Here is a 21,930-nt window from a genome sequence, read left to right as displayed (position 1 = left end):
ATACTTGCCAACCTACCTTTCAGAACTTTTCAACGAAATAATCTGTGCCATCATCCTAATTTCTCTATATTTCTCCCCCTCAGAACATTCGTCTATGGGATACACACAACTTTCTGTGTTTCCAGTCCTTTTCAGGGAAATTTTTTGCCCTGGGGAATCATCCTATTACCAGTGCTTACTTCCACAAGGCCAATGACACCTTTATTTGTGGTACCTATTCGGTGAGTGACAAGCTTTGGTGGTGGTGGGGGATTTGTTTGGATTTAGTCAATGGGCATTGCATTACATTTGGGAGACATAGGATGGTTTATTTTTTGGGTATTGCTTCCCAATCCAATGATCCCTGGTTCCTCAAAAAGCCAATGAGAATTCTAGTCTAGGATCATAAGATTTAGAACTGGAAGAGATGCTAGGGATCACTTCATCTACTCCCTCTACTCCTTCTCACCTTGTAGATACAGAAACAAATTCATAAGATGTTAAAGCACTTGCCCAAGGTCATACGGGTCAGAGCCAGGATTTGAACCCAGGTCTTCTGACTCCAAATACAGTGCTCTTTGCGTCTTCAATGTAGCCTCCCCAGAGGACTGAGCAGAGAGCAATCACAAGTTTAGGTCGGGGAATTTGAATCACAGGGTTTGACATGGCAGAAGCATTAGAACAAGATTCAGGAAAGAGGATACAGATCTAGGTTAGATAATGGTCACTGAGCAGGAACAGCTCAATTCTGGCAGAAACTTAATAAGGGGCTGTTGTGTGCAGAGCACTCGCATTAAAGAGACTTGAAGTTGATGCAACATTGTCCCCTCCCCCTTCCTGAAGTTTATCTTCTAGGAGGGGATTAAGGCATTTATATGGATAATTATAATACAAAATATCACATGATAAAGACATGAGAGGTACAAGAAAGGGCTAAGTGGGGCCTGAAGGTAGAAGGGGAATTATGCATTGGGATAGACAGGGTAAGCTTTCTCAGGGGAGTAGCACCTAGGTCTCATAGACTAGGCAAGTGAAAGGTACTATCAGGTCTCTGGGCTCTGCTTCTCTCTCCTGCTTTGATCATGTCCACTCCTGTAGGCCAGTAGAGACTCCCTAGACCCTCAGTCCCACCATTGTGCTACTTTCTGGACGCAATGGCGTCATCTTAGTTCTAGGCAGCAATCTGAAATGAAAAATTCAGTCTAGCAACAAAACAGTTCTTGGGTACCAACTGGTATAATAAGACAATTTGTTGGGTACTCTGGAGGATACAAAACGTGGTTCCTGCTTCTAAGAAGCTCATGGTCCAGCTAGAGAGATACATGAAAAGTTAAATCATCCAAGGTGCCGTCTAGGGGTACTATCATATGAGTGATATAGAGAGCAATTGAAAGCCCAAGAGGAAGAGAGAGAGTTCCCTATTTGCAGTGAAGGCTTCATCTCCCTGGACCCCTCTGTAAAATAGGGATGATAATCTCCCTGTTTTACAGGATTGTTGTAAATATCAGATGAGGATAATGAGTTTTGTAAGCCACATATATGCATATGTATAGTATATATAAAAGAAAATGTTAAAATATTTATATAGTAATATAATAAATAATATATCACACAGAAATATAACATATAATACAATACATTATGTAGAAATATATCATGACAAAAATAAAAATACAATATATAACATAGAAATATAATATGTATAATAAATATAACATACAAATATACAAATAATTTCTATATAAATAATATATATTTCTTGATAAATATTTCAATTTATATATTTATATATAAATAATTACACAAACATCTAATTATATATATGTATGTGTATGTATATATATATGTATATATACATTCACACATGTCAGTTGCCATTTTAAAATTTTTAATTTTTTAGTTGCCATTATTACTAGTCTTATTAAATTGACTTGTGTGAGGGTCTAGTGAGGTGGTGGATAATAAAGTACTTTATGAACTAAAATTGCTGACACAAGTAAAATGCTATTTTAATAATAGAAGGGTGTGGGGCAGCTAGGTGGCTCAATGGATAGAGCACCGGCCCTGAAGTCAGGAGGCCCTGAGTTCAAATCCGACCTCAGACCAAACATTTGACACTTACTAGCTGTGTGACCCTGGGCAAGTCACTTAACCCCAATTGCCTAATTAAAAAACAGATTAGAAGGGTGCAAGCTGCTTGCTCAGTCAATCAACAAGCATTTATTAAACATAGCATGCTACATGCTAGGGATGCACATGCAATGAATGAAACAATCCCTACTTATAAAGAGCTTACATGTTAATGGGGAAAAACAAGTAGTCCATGTCTAAGTATATGCAGAATAAATATCAAAAGAATAAATACACAGTAGTTGGATGCAGGGTACTTTGGAAGGGAGGGCCCTAGCAGTTGGGAGGGGGGTGGGTCAGGAAAGGCTTCATGTAGAAGATGGTGTTTGAGCATTTTGAAGAAAGAGAGGAACTCTTTGAGGAAGAGCTGAGGTAGGATTGCATTCCAGGAATGGGGGACATCCAGTATAAAGGTACAGAGACAGGGTATAGGGGACTATGTAGATTGATACCTGGATTGTGGAAATGTGATAGTTTGGGAGAACTAAGTCTGAGTACTAGAGAATCATTGAGCCTTGGTGAGTGGAGATTGCAACAACAACAATAATAATAATAGTTATTATAACAAAAATACTGCCTCACATTTCTGTAATGCATGATGGTTTACCAGAGTAAACATAACATCCCATGAGACAGGTAATGTCAAGTGTTATTATCCTTATTTTACAGATGAGGAAATGGAGGCGTAGAGAGGTTACATAACTTATCCATGGTAAAACTGTTAATAAAATCATCAGTTGTTAAAGCTGGAAGGGAGGGACCTTAGAAACAATTTAGTCAAATTTCCTCATTTTACACATAAGGAAACTGAGGTCTAGAGAAATAAAATGAATTTCCTATGGTTACAGGCAGTTAAAGAATGAACCAGGATTAGATTCCCAGGCCTTGTGACTTAAAATCCAGTGTTCTTTCCAATATACCACATGTCATCTGTTAGTAAGTGATAAAGTCAGTGAATCTATCTGACTCCAAGTCCAGAGCACTTCTCATCCTATTTTGTCTTAAGAAAGCGCATTCGATCTTGCTTCCATGGTCCCTAGAAAACAGTTAATGTCTCAGCCTGAGATATATGATGGGCACTCATTAAGTACTGGTTATTTGGTGGGTTTTGATAATTCTTGTCCTTGTTTTGGCTTCTCAGAGTATGCATTTTATATATCCCTAGTTTATTCCTATCCTTGTACATGTTGTTTTCCCTGATAGAATATAAGCTCTTGGAGGGGAGAGGCTGTCTTATTTTTGTTGTATCCTTAGCAACTAGTGCAATGATTGGCACCGAACAGGTATCTAATAATGCTTGTGGATTGGCGACTGTCGTAGAAGACAAGACCATCCTGATTTTCAGTTTGTCTCATCTTTCCTCATGCACAGATTGGGATTCTTAGTGGCTATCTAGAGGCCCAGGAAGGGAGCAGGAAAATAGAGGAAGAGTCTACCACCCATCATACAGCCGTGTGTGGGGTCCTTTACAGCAAGACGTTCAGGCAGGTAAGGACAGCAGCTAAATCTGCAGAATCATAACAGAGTCAAAGGAAGAAAACAGTCTTCTGACGGTATGGATATGACACTGGCCTAGAAACTGGCTCCGCAGTCCCAGGAATTGCTGTGTGTGTGTTAGGTTACCTGGTATGTGGCCATGGATCTCTTTCTGCAGCAGTTATGAATAGAGGAAATACTTGTCCATTCTCCCTTGCTCATAGTAGGAATCATAGAATCATAGATTCAGAGCTTGAAGAGACTGTAGAGATAATTTTCTCCAATCATCTCCTTTTTACAGATGAGGAAACTTGAGATCTAGGAAGGTTAAGGGACTTGATGAAAATCACACAGGTAGCTTCTGAAATGGGATTTGAATCATGTTGCCTCCTAGAAGCTAGAGGAGTTCTGCTAAGTAGAAAGCTTTCTTCCATTTCTAAATTCATGAGCCTGTGAGCTGGGTTTTAAAGGTTGGACAGGAATTCAGTGTTTGGAGATAGGGAGAGGCAGGGAAGGGAATTATCTTAGGGAATATTGGGACCAAACCATAGAGGAAAATGTGCATGGTACAATAATGGGATCAGAGAGTATGCCAGTTTGGTAGGTGCGTAGAGTGCTTGGAAGCTAATAATCTAAGATAAGGCTGGAAAGGTATGGTGGTGCCATGTTGTGGAGGATTTTGAACACTGGGCAAAGGCCTGTGGATTTAGGAAATAAGGAAGCAGTGAAAATTTTTGAAGAGAGGAATGATATGACTAGATCAGAAAGAATCTTCTGAGAGAGGGATATGAAGATTAGATTGAACTAAGGAGAACGTTTAGGGAAGAATGCTAATTAGGATGCTATGGCAGTAGTCCAAATGACAGGCATTGGTGGCCTTAGACTAGGACAGTGGCCTGAGAAATAGAGAAGAGAGGAGGGGATTCTTGCAACTGATGCTGCAGAGGGTGATCAAGAGGACTTGGTGACTGATTGGAATTGAGAGGTGAAGGTTCCAGGTTGAGAACATGGAGGAATGGTTGTGCCCCAGACAATAAAGTGATTAGAAGTGATTAGACCTAAAACAGGTCTGGTGTGCTGTGATGGGCACCTATCTTTTTAGCATCCCTGAAAGACTCAATGTAGTATGGATGCTTCTCAGTGAGGTCACTGAAGCTTTGCCCTCATGGGAAGGAGCTGGGGAGGGGAGCATGGAATGGTTAGAGCACTGGACTGGAGGCTCAATTTGCCCCCATCAGTAGGATGGATTTGTACTCTGAGTTTTTTCAGAATTGTGGGATAGGTTGCACTGAACCATCTGTAGTTTCTCTCTCTTTTTTCTTTTTTTTTTCTGTTTGGTTTTTGTGAGGCAATGGGGTGAAGTGATTTGCCCAGGGTCACGCAGCTAGTAAGTGTCAAGTGTCTGAGGCCAGATTTGAACTCAGGTCTTCCTGAATCCAGGGCCGGTGCTCTATCCAATGGGCCATCTAACAGTCTCTGTAGTCTCTTACAGAACAGTCATGGAACATCAGCAATGGAAGAGTGTTTGAAACAGAAATTAAGAGTTGGAAGGGACCATAGAGGTTTCTATAGTCCAACATGTTTATTTTTTTATAAATTATATTTATTTAAAAATTAGCGAATCTATTTTCTCTTCTCACCTCTCCCTCCCACCCTCCCCTCCCTCCCCCCAATTGGGAAAAAAAGGAAAAACAAAATCCCTTTAACAAATATACTTAGTCAAGCAAAACGTATTTCTATATTGGCCATGTCCAAAAAATATATGTCTCATTCTGAACCCTGAGTCCATCACCAGGAGGTAGGTAGTATGCTTCATTAGTCCTCTGGAATCCCAGTTGGTCATTGCATTGATCAGAGTTCTGAAATCCTTCAAAGTTGTTTGTCTTCACAGTGTTGTTGCTATTGTATAAATTGTTCTGGTTCTGCTTACTTCACATTGCATTAGTTCATATAAGTCTTCCCAGCTTCTCTGAAACTGTCTCTTTTCTCATTTCTTATAACATAGTAGTATTCCATCATATTTATGTGATGTAATTCCAACATGCTCATTTTAAAGATAAAGAAATGGGGATCCTGAGAGGGCAATGTGACTCATTCAGTGTCACGCAGTGAGTTGTTAGAGGAACCCTACTGGTCTGGTATGTGTTGTGTTATACCTGTATCTCTTGCATGGAACTTTCCGTGGCCCAGGTTTATCAGCTGGGGATAGGGTACCCTGTAGGTACAGCTATCCCAGGTGAGAACCTAATGATCCACCTGGGATAGTTCTAGCTGCAGAGTCATGTCTTAATTTCAAGCACAGCTCATTGGGAGACCTGCTTATGGTAGTGTAATATTGTAGATCTGCCCTTATCCTACCTAATGGAGTCTAACCCTGCCATGTTGACAAGGAAGGCCCCTAGGCTTCCCAGATCTGTTTTCGGTAGGTGGTGACCGGCAGCCTGAGTGGCATGGTGAGCGTGTGGGAGTTGATGACAGGGAAGAAGGTAGTAGAGTTTTCAGCATCAGAGTCCAAGGATGTGGAGCTCACAGCGATGGTCCTGGATGAGCTGGAGCGGTGCCTCATCACTGGCATGAGAAACGGGACAGTCAAAATGTGGAATTACAACATTGGCGTCTGCCTGTTGCACTTTCCCAATCCAGATCGAATGGAGGTCAGTGTCCCCAAGGGCTGAAAAGTGGGAAAAATTCAGATTGTAGGCAAGGATCTTTTATTTATTTATTGGATCTAAGCTATCATGTATGTAGGGAACTCCCAATGTATAAACTCTATCCATTGATACAGATTAACAACTCTTCCCTAACTCACAGTTTAGACAGTTGCCTGGAACATAGAGTAGTTAAGTAACTTGCCCAGGGTCACACAACCTGTATCTATTAGAGGCAGGACTCGAACCCAGGTCTTTCTGGCTCCAAGTTGTTGTTGTTCAGTCCTGTTTGGCTCTCTGTGACCCCATTTAGAGTTTTCATGGCAAAGGTATTGCAGTGGTTTGCCATTTCCTTCTCTAGCTCATTTTGCAGATGAGGAAACTGAGGCAAACAGGGTTAAGTGACTTGCCCAAGGTCACTCAGCTAGTAAATCTCTGAGGCTGAATTTGCTTTCAGGAAGATGAGTCTTCCTGACTCCAGGCCTGGCACTGTGTACTCTATGGTGCCACTAGCTGCCCTCCTATTCCCCCATACCACACTGCTACTCTTATGGGCAAGGTTAATGGGAATAAGAAGCTTTACTTTTCCTCCCTTCCCCAGGTGTTAGGAACAGCAAATGAGATAAAGTGAACAACTGTTTTGAAAAGAATGATGTAAGACACCAGAATAAGACAATCTGACAGAGTGAAGTGTATATATTTCTTCCTATCTCCAAAAGGAATAAAATAGCTCAAAGTGCTTCTAGCAAAGGAGGTAGTGCATATGTTTTTATCTTCATTTTATGGATTAGGAAACTGAGGCTCAGATAGGTCAAGTGACTTTCGCAGGGTCACACAGTTTACTCAGAACCATCACTTGAAACTAGGTCTCTCTTCACCTACACACTTGGGACACACACACACACACACACACACACACAGAGTCATACACAGACATACACACACGCACAACTCTTTTCTCAGAGTTGTCTGAGAGATTGGTCTTCTTTATTCTCCAACAGATTAGTGGAATCACTCATATGAATGGGGTATTCTACGTGGCAGGGTGGAGTAAGAGGATCTCTTGGTACCTGTAAGTAGGAAGTATCTGGTCATGGGAAGGGCTGTGTTCCCCTTGCACTAACCCCTGCATTCTGCCTCAGTTTTCTCTTCCTCCCTGTCCTTGCTTCATCCAGATGGTTGTAATATTGGACAGAGACCTGTTCCCATGGGGGGCACTATTCCCTCTGTGGTAATGACTTGTTAGGCAAGTCAGTCAAAAGCCGTGTATTGAGGCTCCCTATGTGCAGAAGGCTGCTAAGAATTGGAGAGCCGTTAAAGATCAATAAAGCACAGTCACACTGCCCTCACATGGCTCCCACTCTATAGCGAGGGGGATAGGATCCCACAAGGTGCAATAATGTATAATGACTGTAGTGCACAGTGGAGTATAAGGTGCACGAGAAAAATGAAGAGTGATCACTGAAGTCGAAAGAAAGAAAAGTCATTTCTGGATCTTGGTATGCTAACCCCCAAACTCCCCCTTTTAAAACTGAGGGATTGAATTTAATAGGAATAAATGTGAAGTTCTGCATTTAAGTTTGAAAAAAAAAAGCTCCCTAAGGAGAGGCATAACCAGAGAGTAATTTTTGGTTAAAAAGTCCCTGGGGTTTTAATGACTACAAGCTCAATATATCAACAACGCAAAAAAAAAAAAAAAGCTAATTTGATTTTATGCTTTGTTCATTAATTCATTCAATAAACTTCTCATTGAGGTACAGAACTCTCTTACCTCAGGGAAACCCTTCTAACTCTGAGATTCTCTGAATCTTGGACTAGTGGGTGGCAATTACAAGGAGATAGAATTAGAGTCACTATAGAGGGGAACTTTTATAACATTTAGATGTATCTGACAGTAGAATGAGCCAGATCATGAGGCTTTGGTCTCCCTCTACATCAGGGAAGGTGCTTGAGCACTTTCTTAGGTTCAGTGACCTTGAGTATGTGATACAAGGGTTCAGGTAGTGGTTGGGCTAGGAACCTCTGAGATCCCTCTCAATTTTTGAGATTCTGTGATTCTAGGTTGAAAGAAAGTTTTGATGTGAGAAGCAGAGCATTACATGGGTCTGCATTCCAACTGCCTTTAAGAGTCAGCAGAACCTTGCTGAAGGCCATGGGAGTTCTGAGGTAGGAAAGCACCTTTATTCTTGGCAGATGACTGATGGTTTGTCCCAGGTATCGAAACAAGGAAGTAATCCCCGTGTATGACCACTGGCCTTACTTTCACACTGAGGATATCCTGTGTCTGGCCAAGTACCGTAGCCACATCCTGGGATCAGCTTCCTATAATGGTGACATTTTCATCTGGAACGTCAGCTGGGGGAAGCCCTTTGTTTATTTCAATGCTTCAAGAAGTCCCCTGGCCTTGAAATCCAAGAAGGTATGTGCAAGGGGAACCCTTCGCCTCCCTTTCAATTTATTAATAGTGTTGAGTAGGGCTGTGCAGAGGCGAGCTGTGCCCTAAGTGTGGGGTTCAGGGAAAGTCGGAGAACTGGATAAATTAAGAAGATGGGCCAGTGGACAATAGCTTGAAATCTAGCTTTTCTCTTCCCTCCCCTCCTCTTTCTTTTCTTTCTCCCCTTCCGGTTCTCCCGTCTGCCTTTTCTCTCCTTTCAGAGACGGGTTCTTCCTAACTAGCCCAGGCTAGAAGGGCAGCAGGCACTCTCAGGCCTGATCCCACACCTGATTAACATGAGAGCGTTGGCCTGCTCTATTCTGGACCTGGGTTGATTCGATCCTTCCTTAGACAACCTGGTAGTTTCTGCTCCTGGGGGCTCACCATAGGATTTAGAGTCGACTCGGAATTGGCTTTAGCCCTCCTGTAGCTCAGGACTTTTGAGCTCAAGAGATGGTCTTGTTATGTGCTAGAATATGTCTGAGTATCTGAGTATCTGAGAAAGTGTCTGAGATCATGAACCCTCCTTATTTTCACATGTGGAAAGTGAGGCTTAGAGAGAAGTTACCTATGCAAAGTCGCATAACTGATTAGCAGAGGATCTGAGTTTAGAACCTAGATCTCACCACTCGCAGTTTCCACCCCCCTAACCACTTAACTTACTTCTCTACCAGGGTGTGGCCTGACACCTATCTGAGATGCTCTCTCATAGGCTTGTAGTCTTAGAGCTGGAAAGGACCTTAGAGGCCTTCTAGTCCAATCCAATCCCTGCCCTGTCCTCAAAATACAAACTTATATTACAGATAGCAAAACTGAGGCCCAGAGAGGTTAAGTGATTGGCCAAGGTCACATACGTCGGAGCTGGATTTTGAACGCAGGTCCTCGACTCCAAACGTAGTGCTTTTTCCATTATACTACACTTCCTCCCCTTTTTTTTTCCCTAGGAGAAACTCAATAATTAGCAAGCATCCAGACTGAGGAGCCAGCCAAATTCAAGTCCTTATTTTAGGATGGTTTCTCTTCTGTGGGGGCAGGTCTTCATGGAGGAGGACCACATGACACTTGCTGACTTAGTGAACAGGTCTATCAGGAGCAAGAAGTCCTGGGCAAAAAAGTTCTTCTGGCGGCCCATGAGTGGGCAGTCTGCCAAGGCTCAGGTCCGCAGGAACCTGACCTCTGCCCCACCTGCAATGAGACGCACGCGAGGAGAGGAATTATCAAGACACAAGGGAGGAGAGCGGCTGTCAGCTCAGCCCAAATTGCAGGTGGGACCCCTGAAAGAATAATTGGGTTAACTTGTGCGGGTTAACTTTTCAAGATCCTTTCCCAATCAGTGTCTGGTTTATTCCTCACAACAGTACTGACAGACAGAGGTAAGCAGGGCAGTTGATAGTCCGCATTTAGTAGCTGAGGAAACTGAAGGCTAGAGCAGTGAAATGTTCCACTCAAGATCATGCACCTCTTATGATAAAGTCCAGACTAGAACCCTGGGAGCTCTCAACCTCACATCTGGAAGTCTTCCCATTACTCCATGCTGAAGTATAATACCTGTTCTCTGCCTTATATTTTCATTGATATTCCCCTACAGGCTGCCTATTTTTGTCTGCTCTACCAAATTTCTTTTAGGATACACCTGGTTTCTTTTAGACTCTGCCTGGTTTATTTCTGTGTCTGGGCTAAGTGGAGTGGCTGCAGTTTTCCAGGATCAGTAAGGCTTTCACAACCATCCCAGCTGCTGAGTTTATTTTTCAATCCTCTTTTCCATTGTGAGGGAATACTACAGGTGGAAATGGAGAGGGAGAGTGGGGGGATGGCTGTGACTACCATTCCTTTCCCTCCTGGGGTCTCTCTCCCCCACATCCACATCAGCTGATATGGGCCTTGAATGGAATGTGGGTATCATTCCCTCAGGAATCTCAAGTTGCCTTAGAGAAATAACTTGGACCTGTGTGTGGGGGTGGGGGTAGTGTGCTTCTCTTTCTTTACAGAAACCTTACAGCCCTGTCACCTCTAAGACGGTGAACTTGGTGAGACCTCAAGGTGAAGCTTGGATGCGGATCAGAAATGCACAGAAAGAAAATGAGGATTATTCTAGGCAGAAGGAAAAGAAAGACTCAGTGGCGGCTGTGGAGAAGGTTGGCTAAGCTCATCGGGGGGGTCTGTTACTCAAACTATGACAAGATCTGTCTGGGCATCTGTCCATTCCTAAATCCCAGGGGGTTAGGGTATTGGGGACCACAGAGACCAGTTTCTTCTGTCACCCTGAATGCTTTGGATGATTATAAGTTTAGATGGTGGCTCAGGTAGTGGTATTACCTGCCATTCTTAAACTCAGTTAGTGTTACCAGTCTCTAGGAACAACTGGTAACAAACAAAGAAGATAGAGTAGAAGAGCCAGTGTTGGGCATGGCATTGATTAATCAATCAACAAGCATTTATTAAGTAGTTAATAAGTGCTGGGCGTATAAACACTAAAGTGAAGGAGTTCCTGCTCCCAAGGAGCTTCTATTATAATGGGGATGTAACATGCCCATATACATGTGCATGCACACACATATGCATACAAAATACATATATATATACACACACATATATGTTAATTGAATGTAAGAACAACACTTAAAGACCCTTTCCTGAGAGGGAGGAAGGAGAGCCTACGTGCCATTTGCTCCATGGCTTGGTCTCCTGGGAACTAGCTAGCTTATAGAAGGAAGTGTACTGTTCTGTTGAGTCTGCATCTGGGAAGAAAAAGTAGAGATAGATAAGGTCCAAACACCTTTGACTTGCAAAAGAAAATATCCATGGAGGGTCTATGGTGTATAGGGGGAAGAGCCCTGGATTGACAGTTAGGAGACAAAGCATCAATCCCAGCTCTGACTGCTTGTGTGGCCTGGGGCAAATCATTTCTTTTTCTGTAAAATGGTGGAATTGGACTAAATGACCTCCAAGGTCCCTTCCAGTTCCATATCCTATGACCCTTGTGTCAGGTTATCACTTGGGCACCTCCTCCATTGCCCCCCTGGGGAAGTCTTCTCTGAAATTCCAATCCTGGCTGTAGATATAGTGAGGGAGGAAACAGAGAGCTCCTGATGGTGGAGCGCAATGATGCTCTCCTTATCCTGGGCTCTCTATGGAATGTTACTCAGACCCCTTTCCCTGAGCAAACTATAGCTTCCTTAAGGTCCTGGGGTGGGGCACTAGTGGGGAGGATCCCTGGTAGGAAAGGCCCTAGATCTTTGTACTAGTTGTAGACTATTCCATACCTCATACCCAGGTACTCTTTGTTTACTGTTCATTTCAGATTACATGCCCTTACATGGCACACCTGGGTTGTATAATTTTGGAAATACCCTCTCCTTAGTTTCTTTGACCCTGGGTCCCCAAACTTGGGTCTCAGCCACTTCTCCTTTTCTGGTGGTCCCTGTCACATTAACCTTTTGGAGCTTCTGTTTCCTTATTTGTAAAACAGGGAAAATAATGCATTCACTTCCTACATCAAGGCTGGCTGTGAAGAGAATGCTTTGTAAACATTAAAATGCTAAGGAAATGAAAATTTATTATTATTATTACATCTGAATATAATGACATGAGTCAGTGACTTATACACCAAGACTGGTGGAATTCAGTTGAATAGATTTGTTAAATACCTATTATGGCACCCTCTGGTATTTGACAAGCAACCATGAGTAAGTTACCTAATCTCTTAATGTCCTGGGCAACTGACACTGAATGTTATAACCGAGTTGCTAATTTGTATTGATGGAGAGGGCAGAGAGAGCTCAGGGAAAGGGGGCCTGATAGATGTTTGATATGGGGCCCCAAAGATCATGGGGCATATGCCTGGGTGATACCTTGCCATAGGTGCCTAATACTGGGTGATGCTATATAGCTGGTGGCCATTCTATTAGTGAATGAACATTTCATGAATTATGACTACTCTTGAGGTTATCACATTGGTCTGGATATAAGCCACCCTGAACATCTGATTTGTATCCCCAAAACAAGATTTTTGAGAGGGAAAAATATGGACATAGTTGTAACAGAAAAATAGCATTAACTGTATTTACCCTCTGCTCAAACTTTATAAGATGCAATATAGAATCCTAGTATATATATATAGTATAGTATAGAATCCTACAGTTGGAGGGGATTTCTGAGGTCCTCTGGACTCATTCTCTCCCTGATGGATGAATTCTGGATGACACAGAGACAGAGACTACATCGGAGATTATCCAGTTTGTGACTGAACACCTCCAGTGATGAAATTTACTAGCTCCTGGGGCAGCCACTTCTTTTGGACTCCTCTGATCCTTAGAAATCATTTCCTTATATTGAACTGAAAAAAATTATTTAATCAGCTGAGATCTGCCTTCTCACCTTTCCACTCCAACCTCCCCCTCAGTTGAGAGCACAAGCAAAATACAACCCATTAAAAACATGTATAGTCAATCAAAACAAATTTTCACATTGGCCATGTCAAAAAAAAATCAGTTGTCTCATTCTGCACTCTGAGTCCTTCACCTCTCTATCAAGAGAATTCCAGCCACACCATCCTTAACTGGTTGAAGACCTCCATTGAGTAGCCTTTCTATTTCCTAAGGCAGCTGTCTTCCCCATTAGGGAAGAGAATAGGCATTTAGATAGTGCCTATATGCACCAGGTGTACTAAGTGCTTTTGCAGATATTGTCTCATTTGGTCCTTGGGACAATTTCAATTGTAATTTCCTTTTATTGAACTGAAATCTGTTTCTGTGAAGTTTCCGCACATTTCTAATAGTTCTGCCTTCTGGGGTTCAAGCAGATCAAGTTTATAATCTTTCTTCCACTTGATAGCCCTTCAAATATATCCCCTACTCATCAATGGGTTCCTTCTCATTTGAGTAAACAGAGGGCAGGTTGACCACTTGGACATATTGTATACACAGAGAGAACTGTACAAGAACAATATACAGGAGAAGTAACACACAGAGAGAACTGTACAGGAACAATATACAGGAGAAGTAACACACAGAGACAACTGTACAGTGTGTGAGCAATAGATTGAAAGAACCAGAGGGGTGGATTGGAAAAGCAGGAGAGTGATCTATAGTCAGCCAGGGAGACAGAGGATGAGGAAGGGGGGAAGGAGTGAGGGAGGGAGGGAGAGAGAGACACCCACACAAAGACAGATGAGAGACAGACAGACACACTGATTCCAATTAAAATATGGACTAGATAGTCTCTGAGGTGCCTAACAACCCTTGAGATTCTGTGATTGTCTCATAAATGAGGATGGTAATCACATCCCTCTAGCCTAGCCCTCTCACCATCCCCTAGTTTTTTCTTCAAGAGAGACATTCCTTGTTCCTTCAGCTGACCCTCTTCTCTCTTCATTCTTTGATTTTTTTCCTTATTAGATATTCTAGGTCAGGGTTTTTTAACATGGGGTCTATGAACTTGTTTTAAAATATTTTTTGATCATTGTATTTCAGAATAGCTAGTTTGCTTTGTGACACTGTATGTTTTGTTTTATTCATTTAAAAACATTATTTTGAAGAGTTCATAGCTTTCACCAGACTGCCAAAAGGGTCTGAGACACAGAAAAAGGTTAAGGAGCCCTTGTTTAGGCGATCCCATAATTCCAGGCTATTATGTCTAAGAGCTCCTCGAGGGCTCTCCGCGTCTTGTATGGTATGTTTGTAGTTCAATTTGTTTGTTGCTCTTTTGCTCTGTTTGTCTGTGCCTTGCTCCCCAAGTTGATCTCTGGCTCTGCCTTGGGTTCAGGGTCTTTCTCTGTGTCTTTCTTTCTTTCTTTCTTTCTTTCTTTCTTTCTTTCTTTCTTTCTTTCTTTCTTTCTTTCTTTCTTTCTTTCTTTCTTTCTTTCTTTCTTTCTCTCTCTCTCTCTCTCTCTCTTTCTGTCTTTCTTTCTTTCCTTTCTCTCTCTCTTTCTCTCTCTCTCTCTCTCTCTCTTTCTTTCTTTCTTTCTTTCTTTCTTTCTTTCTTTCTTTCTTTCTTTCTTTCTTTCCTTTCTCTCTCTCTCTTTCTCTCTCTCTCTCTTTCTCTCTCTCTCCCTCCCTCCCTCCCTCTCTGTCCCTGTCTCTCATATTCCCCCCTTTGTCTCTCTGTTTGTTCCGTTGATTGCTTGTTCACTGCTAGCTGTCTCTCTGTGTTACTTTACCTGTATGTGTTTTTTCTTTCAGTGTGTGCCTCCATATGTCTCTGTCTCCATGTGTATAGCTCTACCTCATTCTCTGTGTGACTGTCTCAGTGTATGTCTGTTTCTGTTTCTCTGTGTCTTTGTCTATGTGTAGTTCTATTTCTGTGTGTGTGTGTGTGTGTGTGTGTGTGTGTGTGTGTGGTTCTGTATATGTTTCTGGCTCTGTCTGGCTCTGTATATGGGTCTCTGCTCTGTCTCTGTCCCAGATTGGATCTCTGACTCTTTCTGTATCTCATCTTACGTATGTCTGTTTCTATTTTTCTGTCTATATGTGTCTGTCTCTGCTTCTGTATGTCTCTCTCGATATCTGTCTCTGTGTGGGCCTATCTCCTTTATCTGTGTAGGTCTTTATCTTTCTGAGTGTGTGTGTGTGTGTGTGTGTGTGTGTGAATGCCTAGATGAAACTTCACGTGTGGGTCTCTATGCATGCATCTCTCTACATCTCTGGGTGCTTTTCTCTAAGTATCAGTGTTTCTAGGTGTTTACATGTCTGTATTTGTTTCTTGGAACGTGTTCCTGGGTAGGTGAATGTCTGTCACTGTGTGTGCGGTTTTCTGTGTGTGTGATACTGTGTGTATGTACTTAATTCAGTGTGACTTTGTGGGTTTCTGTATCTGCCTATTTAGGATTCTGTGTGTGGATATCTAAGTACAAGTGACTGATTGTGTTTGTGTGTATACCAGTGGGTGTGTGATGCTGTTTGCCTCTGTATGTGTATGTGAAACTCTGAATGGATTATATGGTTCTGTGTCTCTGTGCATTTCTTTGTGGGTATGTCTATCTGTCTGGAGATATGTCAATCTCTATATGGGTGTGTTTGTCCCTGGGTGATTATGTGTGTGTGTTTCTCTGGGGCTATGTGACTGTGGATTGTATAGCTACGTGGCTCTGTGTGGCTGAATGTGTGTCTCTTGGAGAGAGAGAGAGAAAAAGAGAGAGAGAGACAGACAGACAGAGAGAGAGACAGAGAGAGACAGAGAGAGAGACAGACAGAGAGACAGAGAGAGACAGACAGACAGAGAGAGACAGACAGACAGACATAGAGACAGAGAGAGAGACAGAGAGAGAGAGACAGAGAGAGAGACAGAGAGAGAGAGAGAGAAAGTACATTTCTGCCTCAGGGTATGTTTCTGTCCATGGAGATGGTATGGGCATATCTCTGTATGTATGAACATCTCTCATCTCTGTGACTCTGCCCTTGCACCTCTTTGCACAAGTGTGTCTCTATCTTTGGGTGTACATGGACATTTTCTTCTCTCTTTCTATGTGTACCTTTGAGTTTTACTCTCTGTGTGCATGCATCTTTCTACTTCTGTGTGTGTTCACTTCCTTGTCCATGGTTTTCTCCACCCATGTGTGAGAACATATTCTTGTCTGTCGTTGTGTTGGTATGTCCCTCTCTCCTTGTGTCTGTGTGTCTGTGTGTAGGTATGTATGTACACTCTCTGAGTGTGTCTGTCCCTCTGCATGTGTTTTTCTCTGTCTCTCTGTGACTCTGTCCCTTTGCGTGTCTCTGTCCCTGTATATGACTCTCTCTGTACATGTGCTTCTGTGTCTGTGTGTCTCTCTTCTCTGTGTGTGTCTCTGTCTCCATGTGAATCTCTCTCTGTCTCTGTGTCTCTCTGCCCTAATGTGTATGTCTATGTTTACCTTTGTGTGTCACTTTACATGCTTATGTTTTCTTTGTGTCCCTCTTTGTCTCTCTGTTCAGGTGTCTCTCTGTTTCTCTGTGCAGGAGTTGTTTCTCTCTGTTCAGATATGCCTGTGTATGTGTTTTATCTTTTAGTTTGTATATCTGTGTATGCATCTTTGTGTCTATGGATAGAGCTGTTGGTTTCTGTGTGTGACTTTCTCTAGCAGAGTGTGAGTGTGTGTGTGTGTCTTATGTGTAGTATTGTATCTGTGAGGCTGTGGTTGTCTCTATATGTATACATAGATTTGTGTCTCTATGTACATATCTCTGTGTGTGTGTTTGTGCATCTGTATACCTGTGTGTACCTGTGTTGTTTTAGTTTGTGTCTGTTTGACCATGTGGTGGTATCTCTCTGTGGTTGTGAGTGTCTTTGTGTGTGTGCACATGGGCATCTCTCTCTCTATGTAGACATATCTCTCCTGTTTCTGTTTGCACATAGGCATTGCTCTTTTCTGTGTGTCCATGTCTTTCTGTGAATGTGTGCATGCAAATCATTCTGTAACTTTGTGTATGTGTTGGTTTCTGTGTGTGACTGTTTGTCAATGTCTGGGAGGGTCACTGTATGGCTGTTTCTCTGTGTAGTTGTAGGTCTTTCTATGTGTTCATGAATCTTTTTTTTGGGTTTGTACTTGTGTGCGTGTGTGTGTGTGTTTCTCCCTCTGTTGCTGTCTCTGCATGAGTATGTATCTCTCCTTTACTGTTACTAGGTGTGTACACATGCTCTTTGGTGGGGCTGTGTTTGTTCCATTTCTCTCTCTCTGGATATACACATATCTCTCTTAGTCTTTCTGTGTGTATATATCTCTATGTGGCTGTGCATTTCTCTGTTTTGGTGTGCACATATCTTTGTGTGCACATGTCTCTGTATGTCTGTATGTATGTCTCAACCTCTGGATGTGGCTATGTCTGTTTCTGTGTATGGTCATACCTCTGTGCAAGCATGTCTCTGTGTGCATATGTCTATGTTTGTGTATGGTCATGTCCCTGAGTGTGTGTGGGGACTTGTCTGTTTGTGTGGGCATGTCTCTGTATTTGCAGGCATCATTTTGTCTCTGTGACTGTGTTGGTTTCTATCTCTCTGGCTGAATTAGTCTCTGAGTAGGTATGTATGCATCTTTGTATGTACATATCTGACTGTCTTTGGATGTGCACACATCTCCGTGTGACTGTATTTGTGCTCATCTCTCTGTTTCTGATCGTGCAAATTTCTCTGTCTCTGTGATTATGCATTTAACTGTCTCTGTGCACACATATCTTTGTTTCTGTTTCAATGTGGTAACATCTCTTTCTTTGCATGGCTGAGTTGATTTCTGTATGGGATTTTTATGTCTTCATGGCTTTGAGTGTGTACACGTTTCTGTCTCTGTGTTTATGCTCATCTTTCTCTGTGTATGGGTAGATCTGTGTCTGTGTATGGATAGATCTGTGTCTGTGTGAGGCTATGTGGGTCTCTGTGTCTGTGTGAAGGTTGTTGTATCCATCACTGTGTGGGGGTTACTATGTGTGACTGTCTTTTTATGTATGGCTGTGTGTTTGTCATTAACTGTGGATTCTTTGGGCATGTGGCTGGCTGTGTTTCCATCTGTGTCTATTTCTCTAGCTGTGTGTTTGTGTGTCTGTGTGTCTTTCTGGGTGTATCTGGGTGTGTGCATGTGTCTTTGGGTATTTATGTATATGTGTATGTCTGCCTTTCTTTCTGGGTGTGACTATCTCTATATATCTTTATGTCTTAAGGTGTGCCTATGTGTCTTTGTGTGTGATAGTTGTCTGTGTTTTGGGGTGTGTGTAGGTGTGTTTTTATGTATGTGTCTCTGTGTATCTTTCTCTGAGTATGTATGTATATCTCTCTGAGTGTGTGTATGTGTATTTTTGTGTGAGTCTTTGTGTGTATCTGCTCTGGATGTATGTATATGTGTATCTTTGGATTTGTGTTGGTGTGTGGTGTATGGGTGTCTTCATATACTTTTCTGTCTGTTGGTGTATGTTTTTAGGTATGGATATGTATATTTTTGTGTATTCAAGTATATGTCTATGTTTTTGTCTCTGGATGTCTGTTTCTAGGCATAGGTTCCTGGCATGTATTTGTGTGACTTTAGGAATATGTGTGTGTGTGTGTATTGGGATTTGCATCTCTGGGTGAGTGTATATGTCTATCTCTGGGTGTACCTCTGAGTATCACTGCATTTATGTTACTGTGTATGTGTCTGTCTTTAGGTTTGTGCCGGTTCTTTTTGTGGCTTACATATTTGTCTCAATGTGTGCCTGCCCTTGCATATGTGTATCTTGGTATGGGTGTGGCTGCCTCTGTGTATGTGTATCTGGGTTTGTCTGTGTGTATCTGCCTGTCTGATGTTTCTGGGTGGATGTGTGTGTACTTCTAGATATGTGGATGTATTTGTCTCTCGGTATGCTGATCTCTCAATATACGTGTCTTTCTTTTCTGTTGTGTGTCATTCTCATTGTCTTTGTTGCTCTTTGCATTTCTCTGTTTTGCTATGGGTGTGGCTGTGGGTGTACTTTTGTTAATGTGATGTGTTATATGGTTAGGTGTATCACACTGTATTACATGTTTGGATGTATGGATCTCTATATTGCTGGGTGTGGATAGCTATGCATTTTTGCATATGTGTATATGTTCATATATACCCCTAGGTATGTGTCTTTCTTTGTGTAGATATATGTGTGTGGGTCTCTGTGTGTTGCTGTGCTTCTCTGTACGGGTCTGTGTCTCTCTCTCTCTCTCTCTCTCTCAGTGTTTGTGGTTGAGTGTACCTCTGTGTTTGTGTGTCTGTATGGATCCATTTCTATGTGGCAGTATGAACATCTCTCTGTGTGGGTTTCTGTGCTTGGCTGTGTTGATTTCTTTGTGTCACTATGTCTCTCTGTGTCTGCACATATGTGTCTGTCTCTGCTTTTGTATCTGTCTCATTCCCTTTGTCTTTATTTTTACTACATGGCTAAGTATATATATATATATATATAATCTTTCTTGCTGTCTATTTCTTTCATTGTTGCTGTGTATCTTTCTTGGTGTGCATATATATGGCTGGGGGGGAAGGTGTGTGTGTGTCTTGTCATTGTGTGTTTCTGTGGTTATATGTTTCTTTCTGTGTGTGTACATATTAGAATCAAGGGGCCATTGGGCTCCAACTTGGAGCACAGGTTGTAACTCATAGCTCCTGGGAGGTACTTTCTGGTGTCCTCAGTATGTTCTCCTCCAAGCCATTTGGCGTGGCTTTTCTGCTGGTCTCTGTATAGATTCTTGAGTCTGCTTTCCTCCTTATGCTCAGTCTGACCTAGGCTTCTGAGGCAGATGCTTCTACCAGTTCTTCCAGGGATGCTGTTAGGACACTGAAGGAAAAATGTGCACCTTCATCACTTGGCATCATGGGAGGCAGGGGGAGAGGAGACTGGCTGAGATGAAGACTGGGAGCTCTGTTTCTCCCCTTTCTTCTCCATGGTTCAGCTGGAACCTCTCTGCTTGTTAAGTAGAGGATCTGGGTGGACATTTCTCTGGGTGGCTATGAAGGATGCCCCCTGCGGCAGTGACAGTCTCTGTGTATCTGTGTGTCTCTGGGTATGTGTCTGTCTCTTGATGTATATATGGCAGTTTCTGTGTGTGTGTGTAACTCTGTAGTTGTGTCTGTGCAGTGGTGAAATGTTTATAAGTATGCATATGTATTTGGATTATTTCTTTGTATGACTGTGGATCTTTGTATTTTTTTTAAATTTGCAAAACGTTCTTTAATATCAAAGAAGATAGGTCTTACGTAGTTTTCAAAATTTACTAAGCAGAAATGGAAAGTCATAAAATGTAACCCAACTCCATCTTTTTTTCTAAGTCCAATAACTTAGTTCTTTTTCTTTATTTTAGCACTATATACTTAAGTATATGTTAAAATACTCTTCTTTACCCAGCCCAGATAACAATTAGGCTCATGATATTCCCTGTGACACTGTATATTTGAATAATGTTCTAAACTTTGAATTCAATTACAATAAATGGCCATGCCCTCCCTCCACTTTCCTTTTCCTTACCTTTTTTATTTTTAATTTTTTCCCGCTTAATAGTATTTTGTTTTTTTCAATTACATGTAAACATAGTTCGCAGCATTCACTTTTATAAGATTTTGAGTTCCAAAATTTTTTTCTCCTTACCCCCCCCCCCCACAAGATAGCAAGCAATTTGATATAGGCTATACATGTAAATCATATTAAACATATTTCTAACTGTGAATTTTTGTATGTGATTATGTGAGTCTCTGTACAGCTGTGAGAACCTCTTTGTATATCTTTCTCTGGGTTTGTGTTTGCCTTAGAGTGTGGTTGTATCTCTCTCTAGATGTGTGTCTTTTACTGTGTTTCTATGTGATTTGATATGTGTGAAGCTCTGCTGTGGTTGTGTGTATGACTATATATGAGGCTGTGTTGTAGTTGAGTGTGTGTGACTACTTTACATTGTTCTGTGGTTGAGTGAGGCCGTTATGGTTTTGTGAATGACTTCATGTGAGGTAGGGTTGTGTTTGTGTGTGACTTGATATCCTGTGCTATGGCTGGTTGTGACTATGTGTTGTGGTTGTATATGAGTGATCCTATGAGATGATGTAGTTAGATTGCTGTAGTTGTGTGCTCTTCTGTGGTTGTGTATGACTTGATATGTGTGTTAGGTTGAGTTGTAGTTGTGTGTGTGAGTGTGTGAGATCTTCCTGTGGTTGTTGTGAGACTCTTCTGTGATTGTGTATGACTTGATATGTGTGTTAGACTGTGCTATGGTTGTCACTGTGTTGTGGTTGTATGTGTAATGATGTAAGATCATGTTGTGGTTGTGTGTGAGTATGTGTGATTCTTCTGTGGTTGTATGCATGACTTCATATATGTATAAGGCTGTGCTATGGTTGTATGGGTTAGACTGTGTTGTAGTTATGTTGGACTCAGTATATATGAAATTGTTCTGTGATTGTGTGATTTTGTGTGAAGTTGTGCTATGGTTGTATGTAAGGATCTTCTGTGGTTGTGTGATTATATGTGAGGTTGTATTGTGATTGTGTATATGACTGTATAAGGCTGTGTTGTGGTTGTATTATGAATCTCTGAGGTTGTTCTGGTTGTTTATGAGACTGTTTTGAGTGACTTGATATGAGTATAAGGCTGTGCCATGTTTATGTGGGACTTAGTAGGTGTGTTAGACTGTGATGTGATTGTGTGGGATTCAGGATATATGAAACTGTTCTGTGATTTTGTGACTGTGAAGTTGTGCTATGGTTGTGTGTATGACAATTTGTGTTGTGATTATGCGTGTGACTTTATGTGAAATTGTTCTCTGGTTGTGTGTGAGACTATTGTGGTTTTGGGTGTGTCACTATATGAGGTTGGG

The 21,930-nt window shown here is 41.8% G+C and overlaps 1 protein-coding gene across 1 annotated transcript in view; it reads left to right on the top strand.

Annotated features, from left to right (window-relative positions):
- EFCAB8 (EF-hand calcium binding domain 8) overlaps positions 1-21,930 on the top strand; it is a 114,730-nt gene that overhangs the window by 61,436 nt on the left and 31,364 nt on the right. The window contains exons 15-21 of the mRNA XM_027868019.1: positions 84-221; positions 3,481-3,597; positions 6,012-6,239; positions 7,235-7,305; positions 8,448-8,652; positions 9,702-9,891; positions 10,633-10,802. Coding sequence (XP_027723820.1) covers positions 84-221; positions 3,481-3,597; positions 6,012-6,239; positions 7,235-7,305; positions 8,448-8,652; positions 9,702-9,891; positions 10,633-10,802 — 1,119 coding nt within the window. The remainder of the gene's footprint in view (positions 1-83; positions 222-3,480; positions 3,598-6,011; positions 6,240-7,234; positions 7,306-8,447; positions 8,653-9,701; positions 9,892-10,632; positions 10,803-21,930) is intronic.

Source organism: Vombatus ursinus, unplaced genomic scaffold (genome assembly GCF_900497805.2).
Source record: "Vombatus ursinus unplaced genomic scaffold, bare-nosed wombat genome assembly UNPS02014786.1, whole genome shotgun sequence".
Classification (NCBI taxonomy): domain Eukaryota; kingdom Metazoa; phylum Chordata; class Mammalia; order Diprotodontia; family Vombatidae; genus Vombatus; species Vombatus ursinus.
Note: the sequence above shows the minus strand (reverse complement) of the source record. Positions and strands in the feature narration are given on the sequence as shown.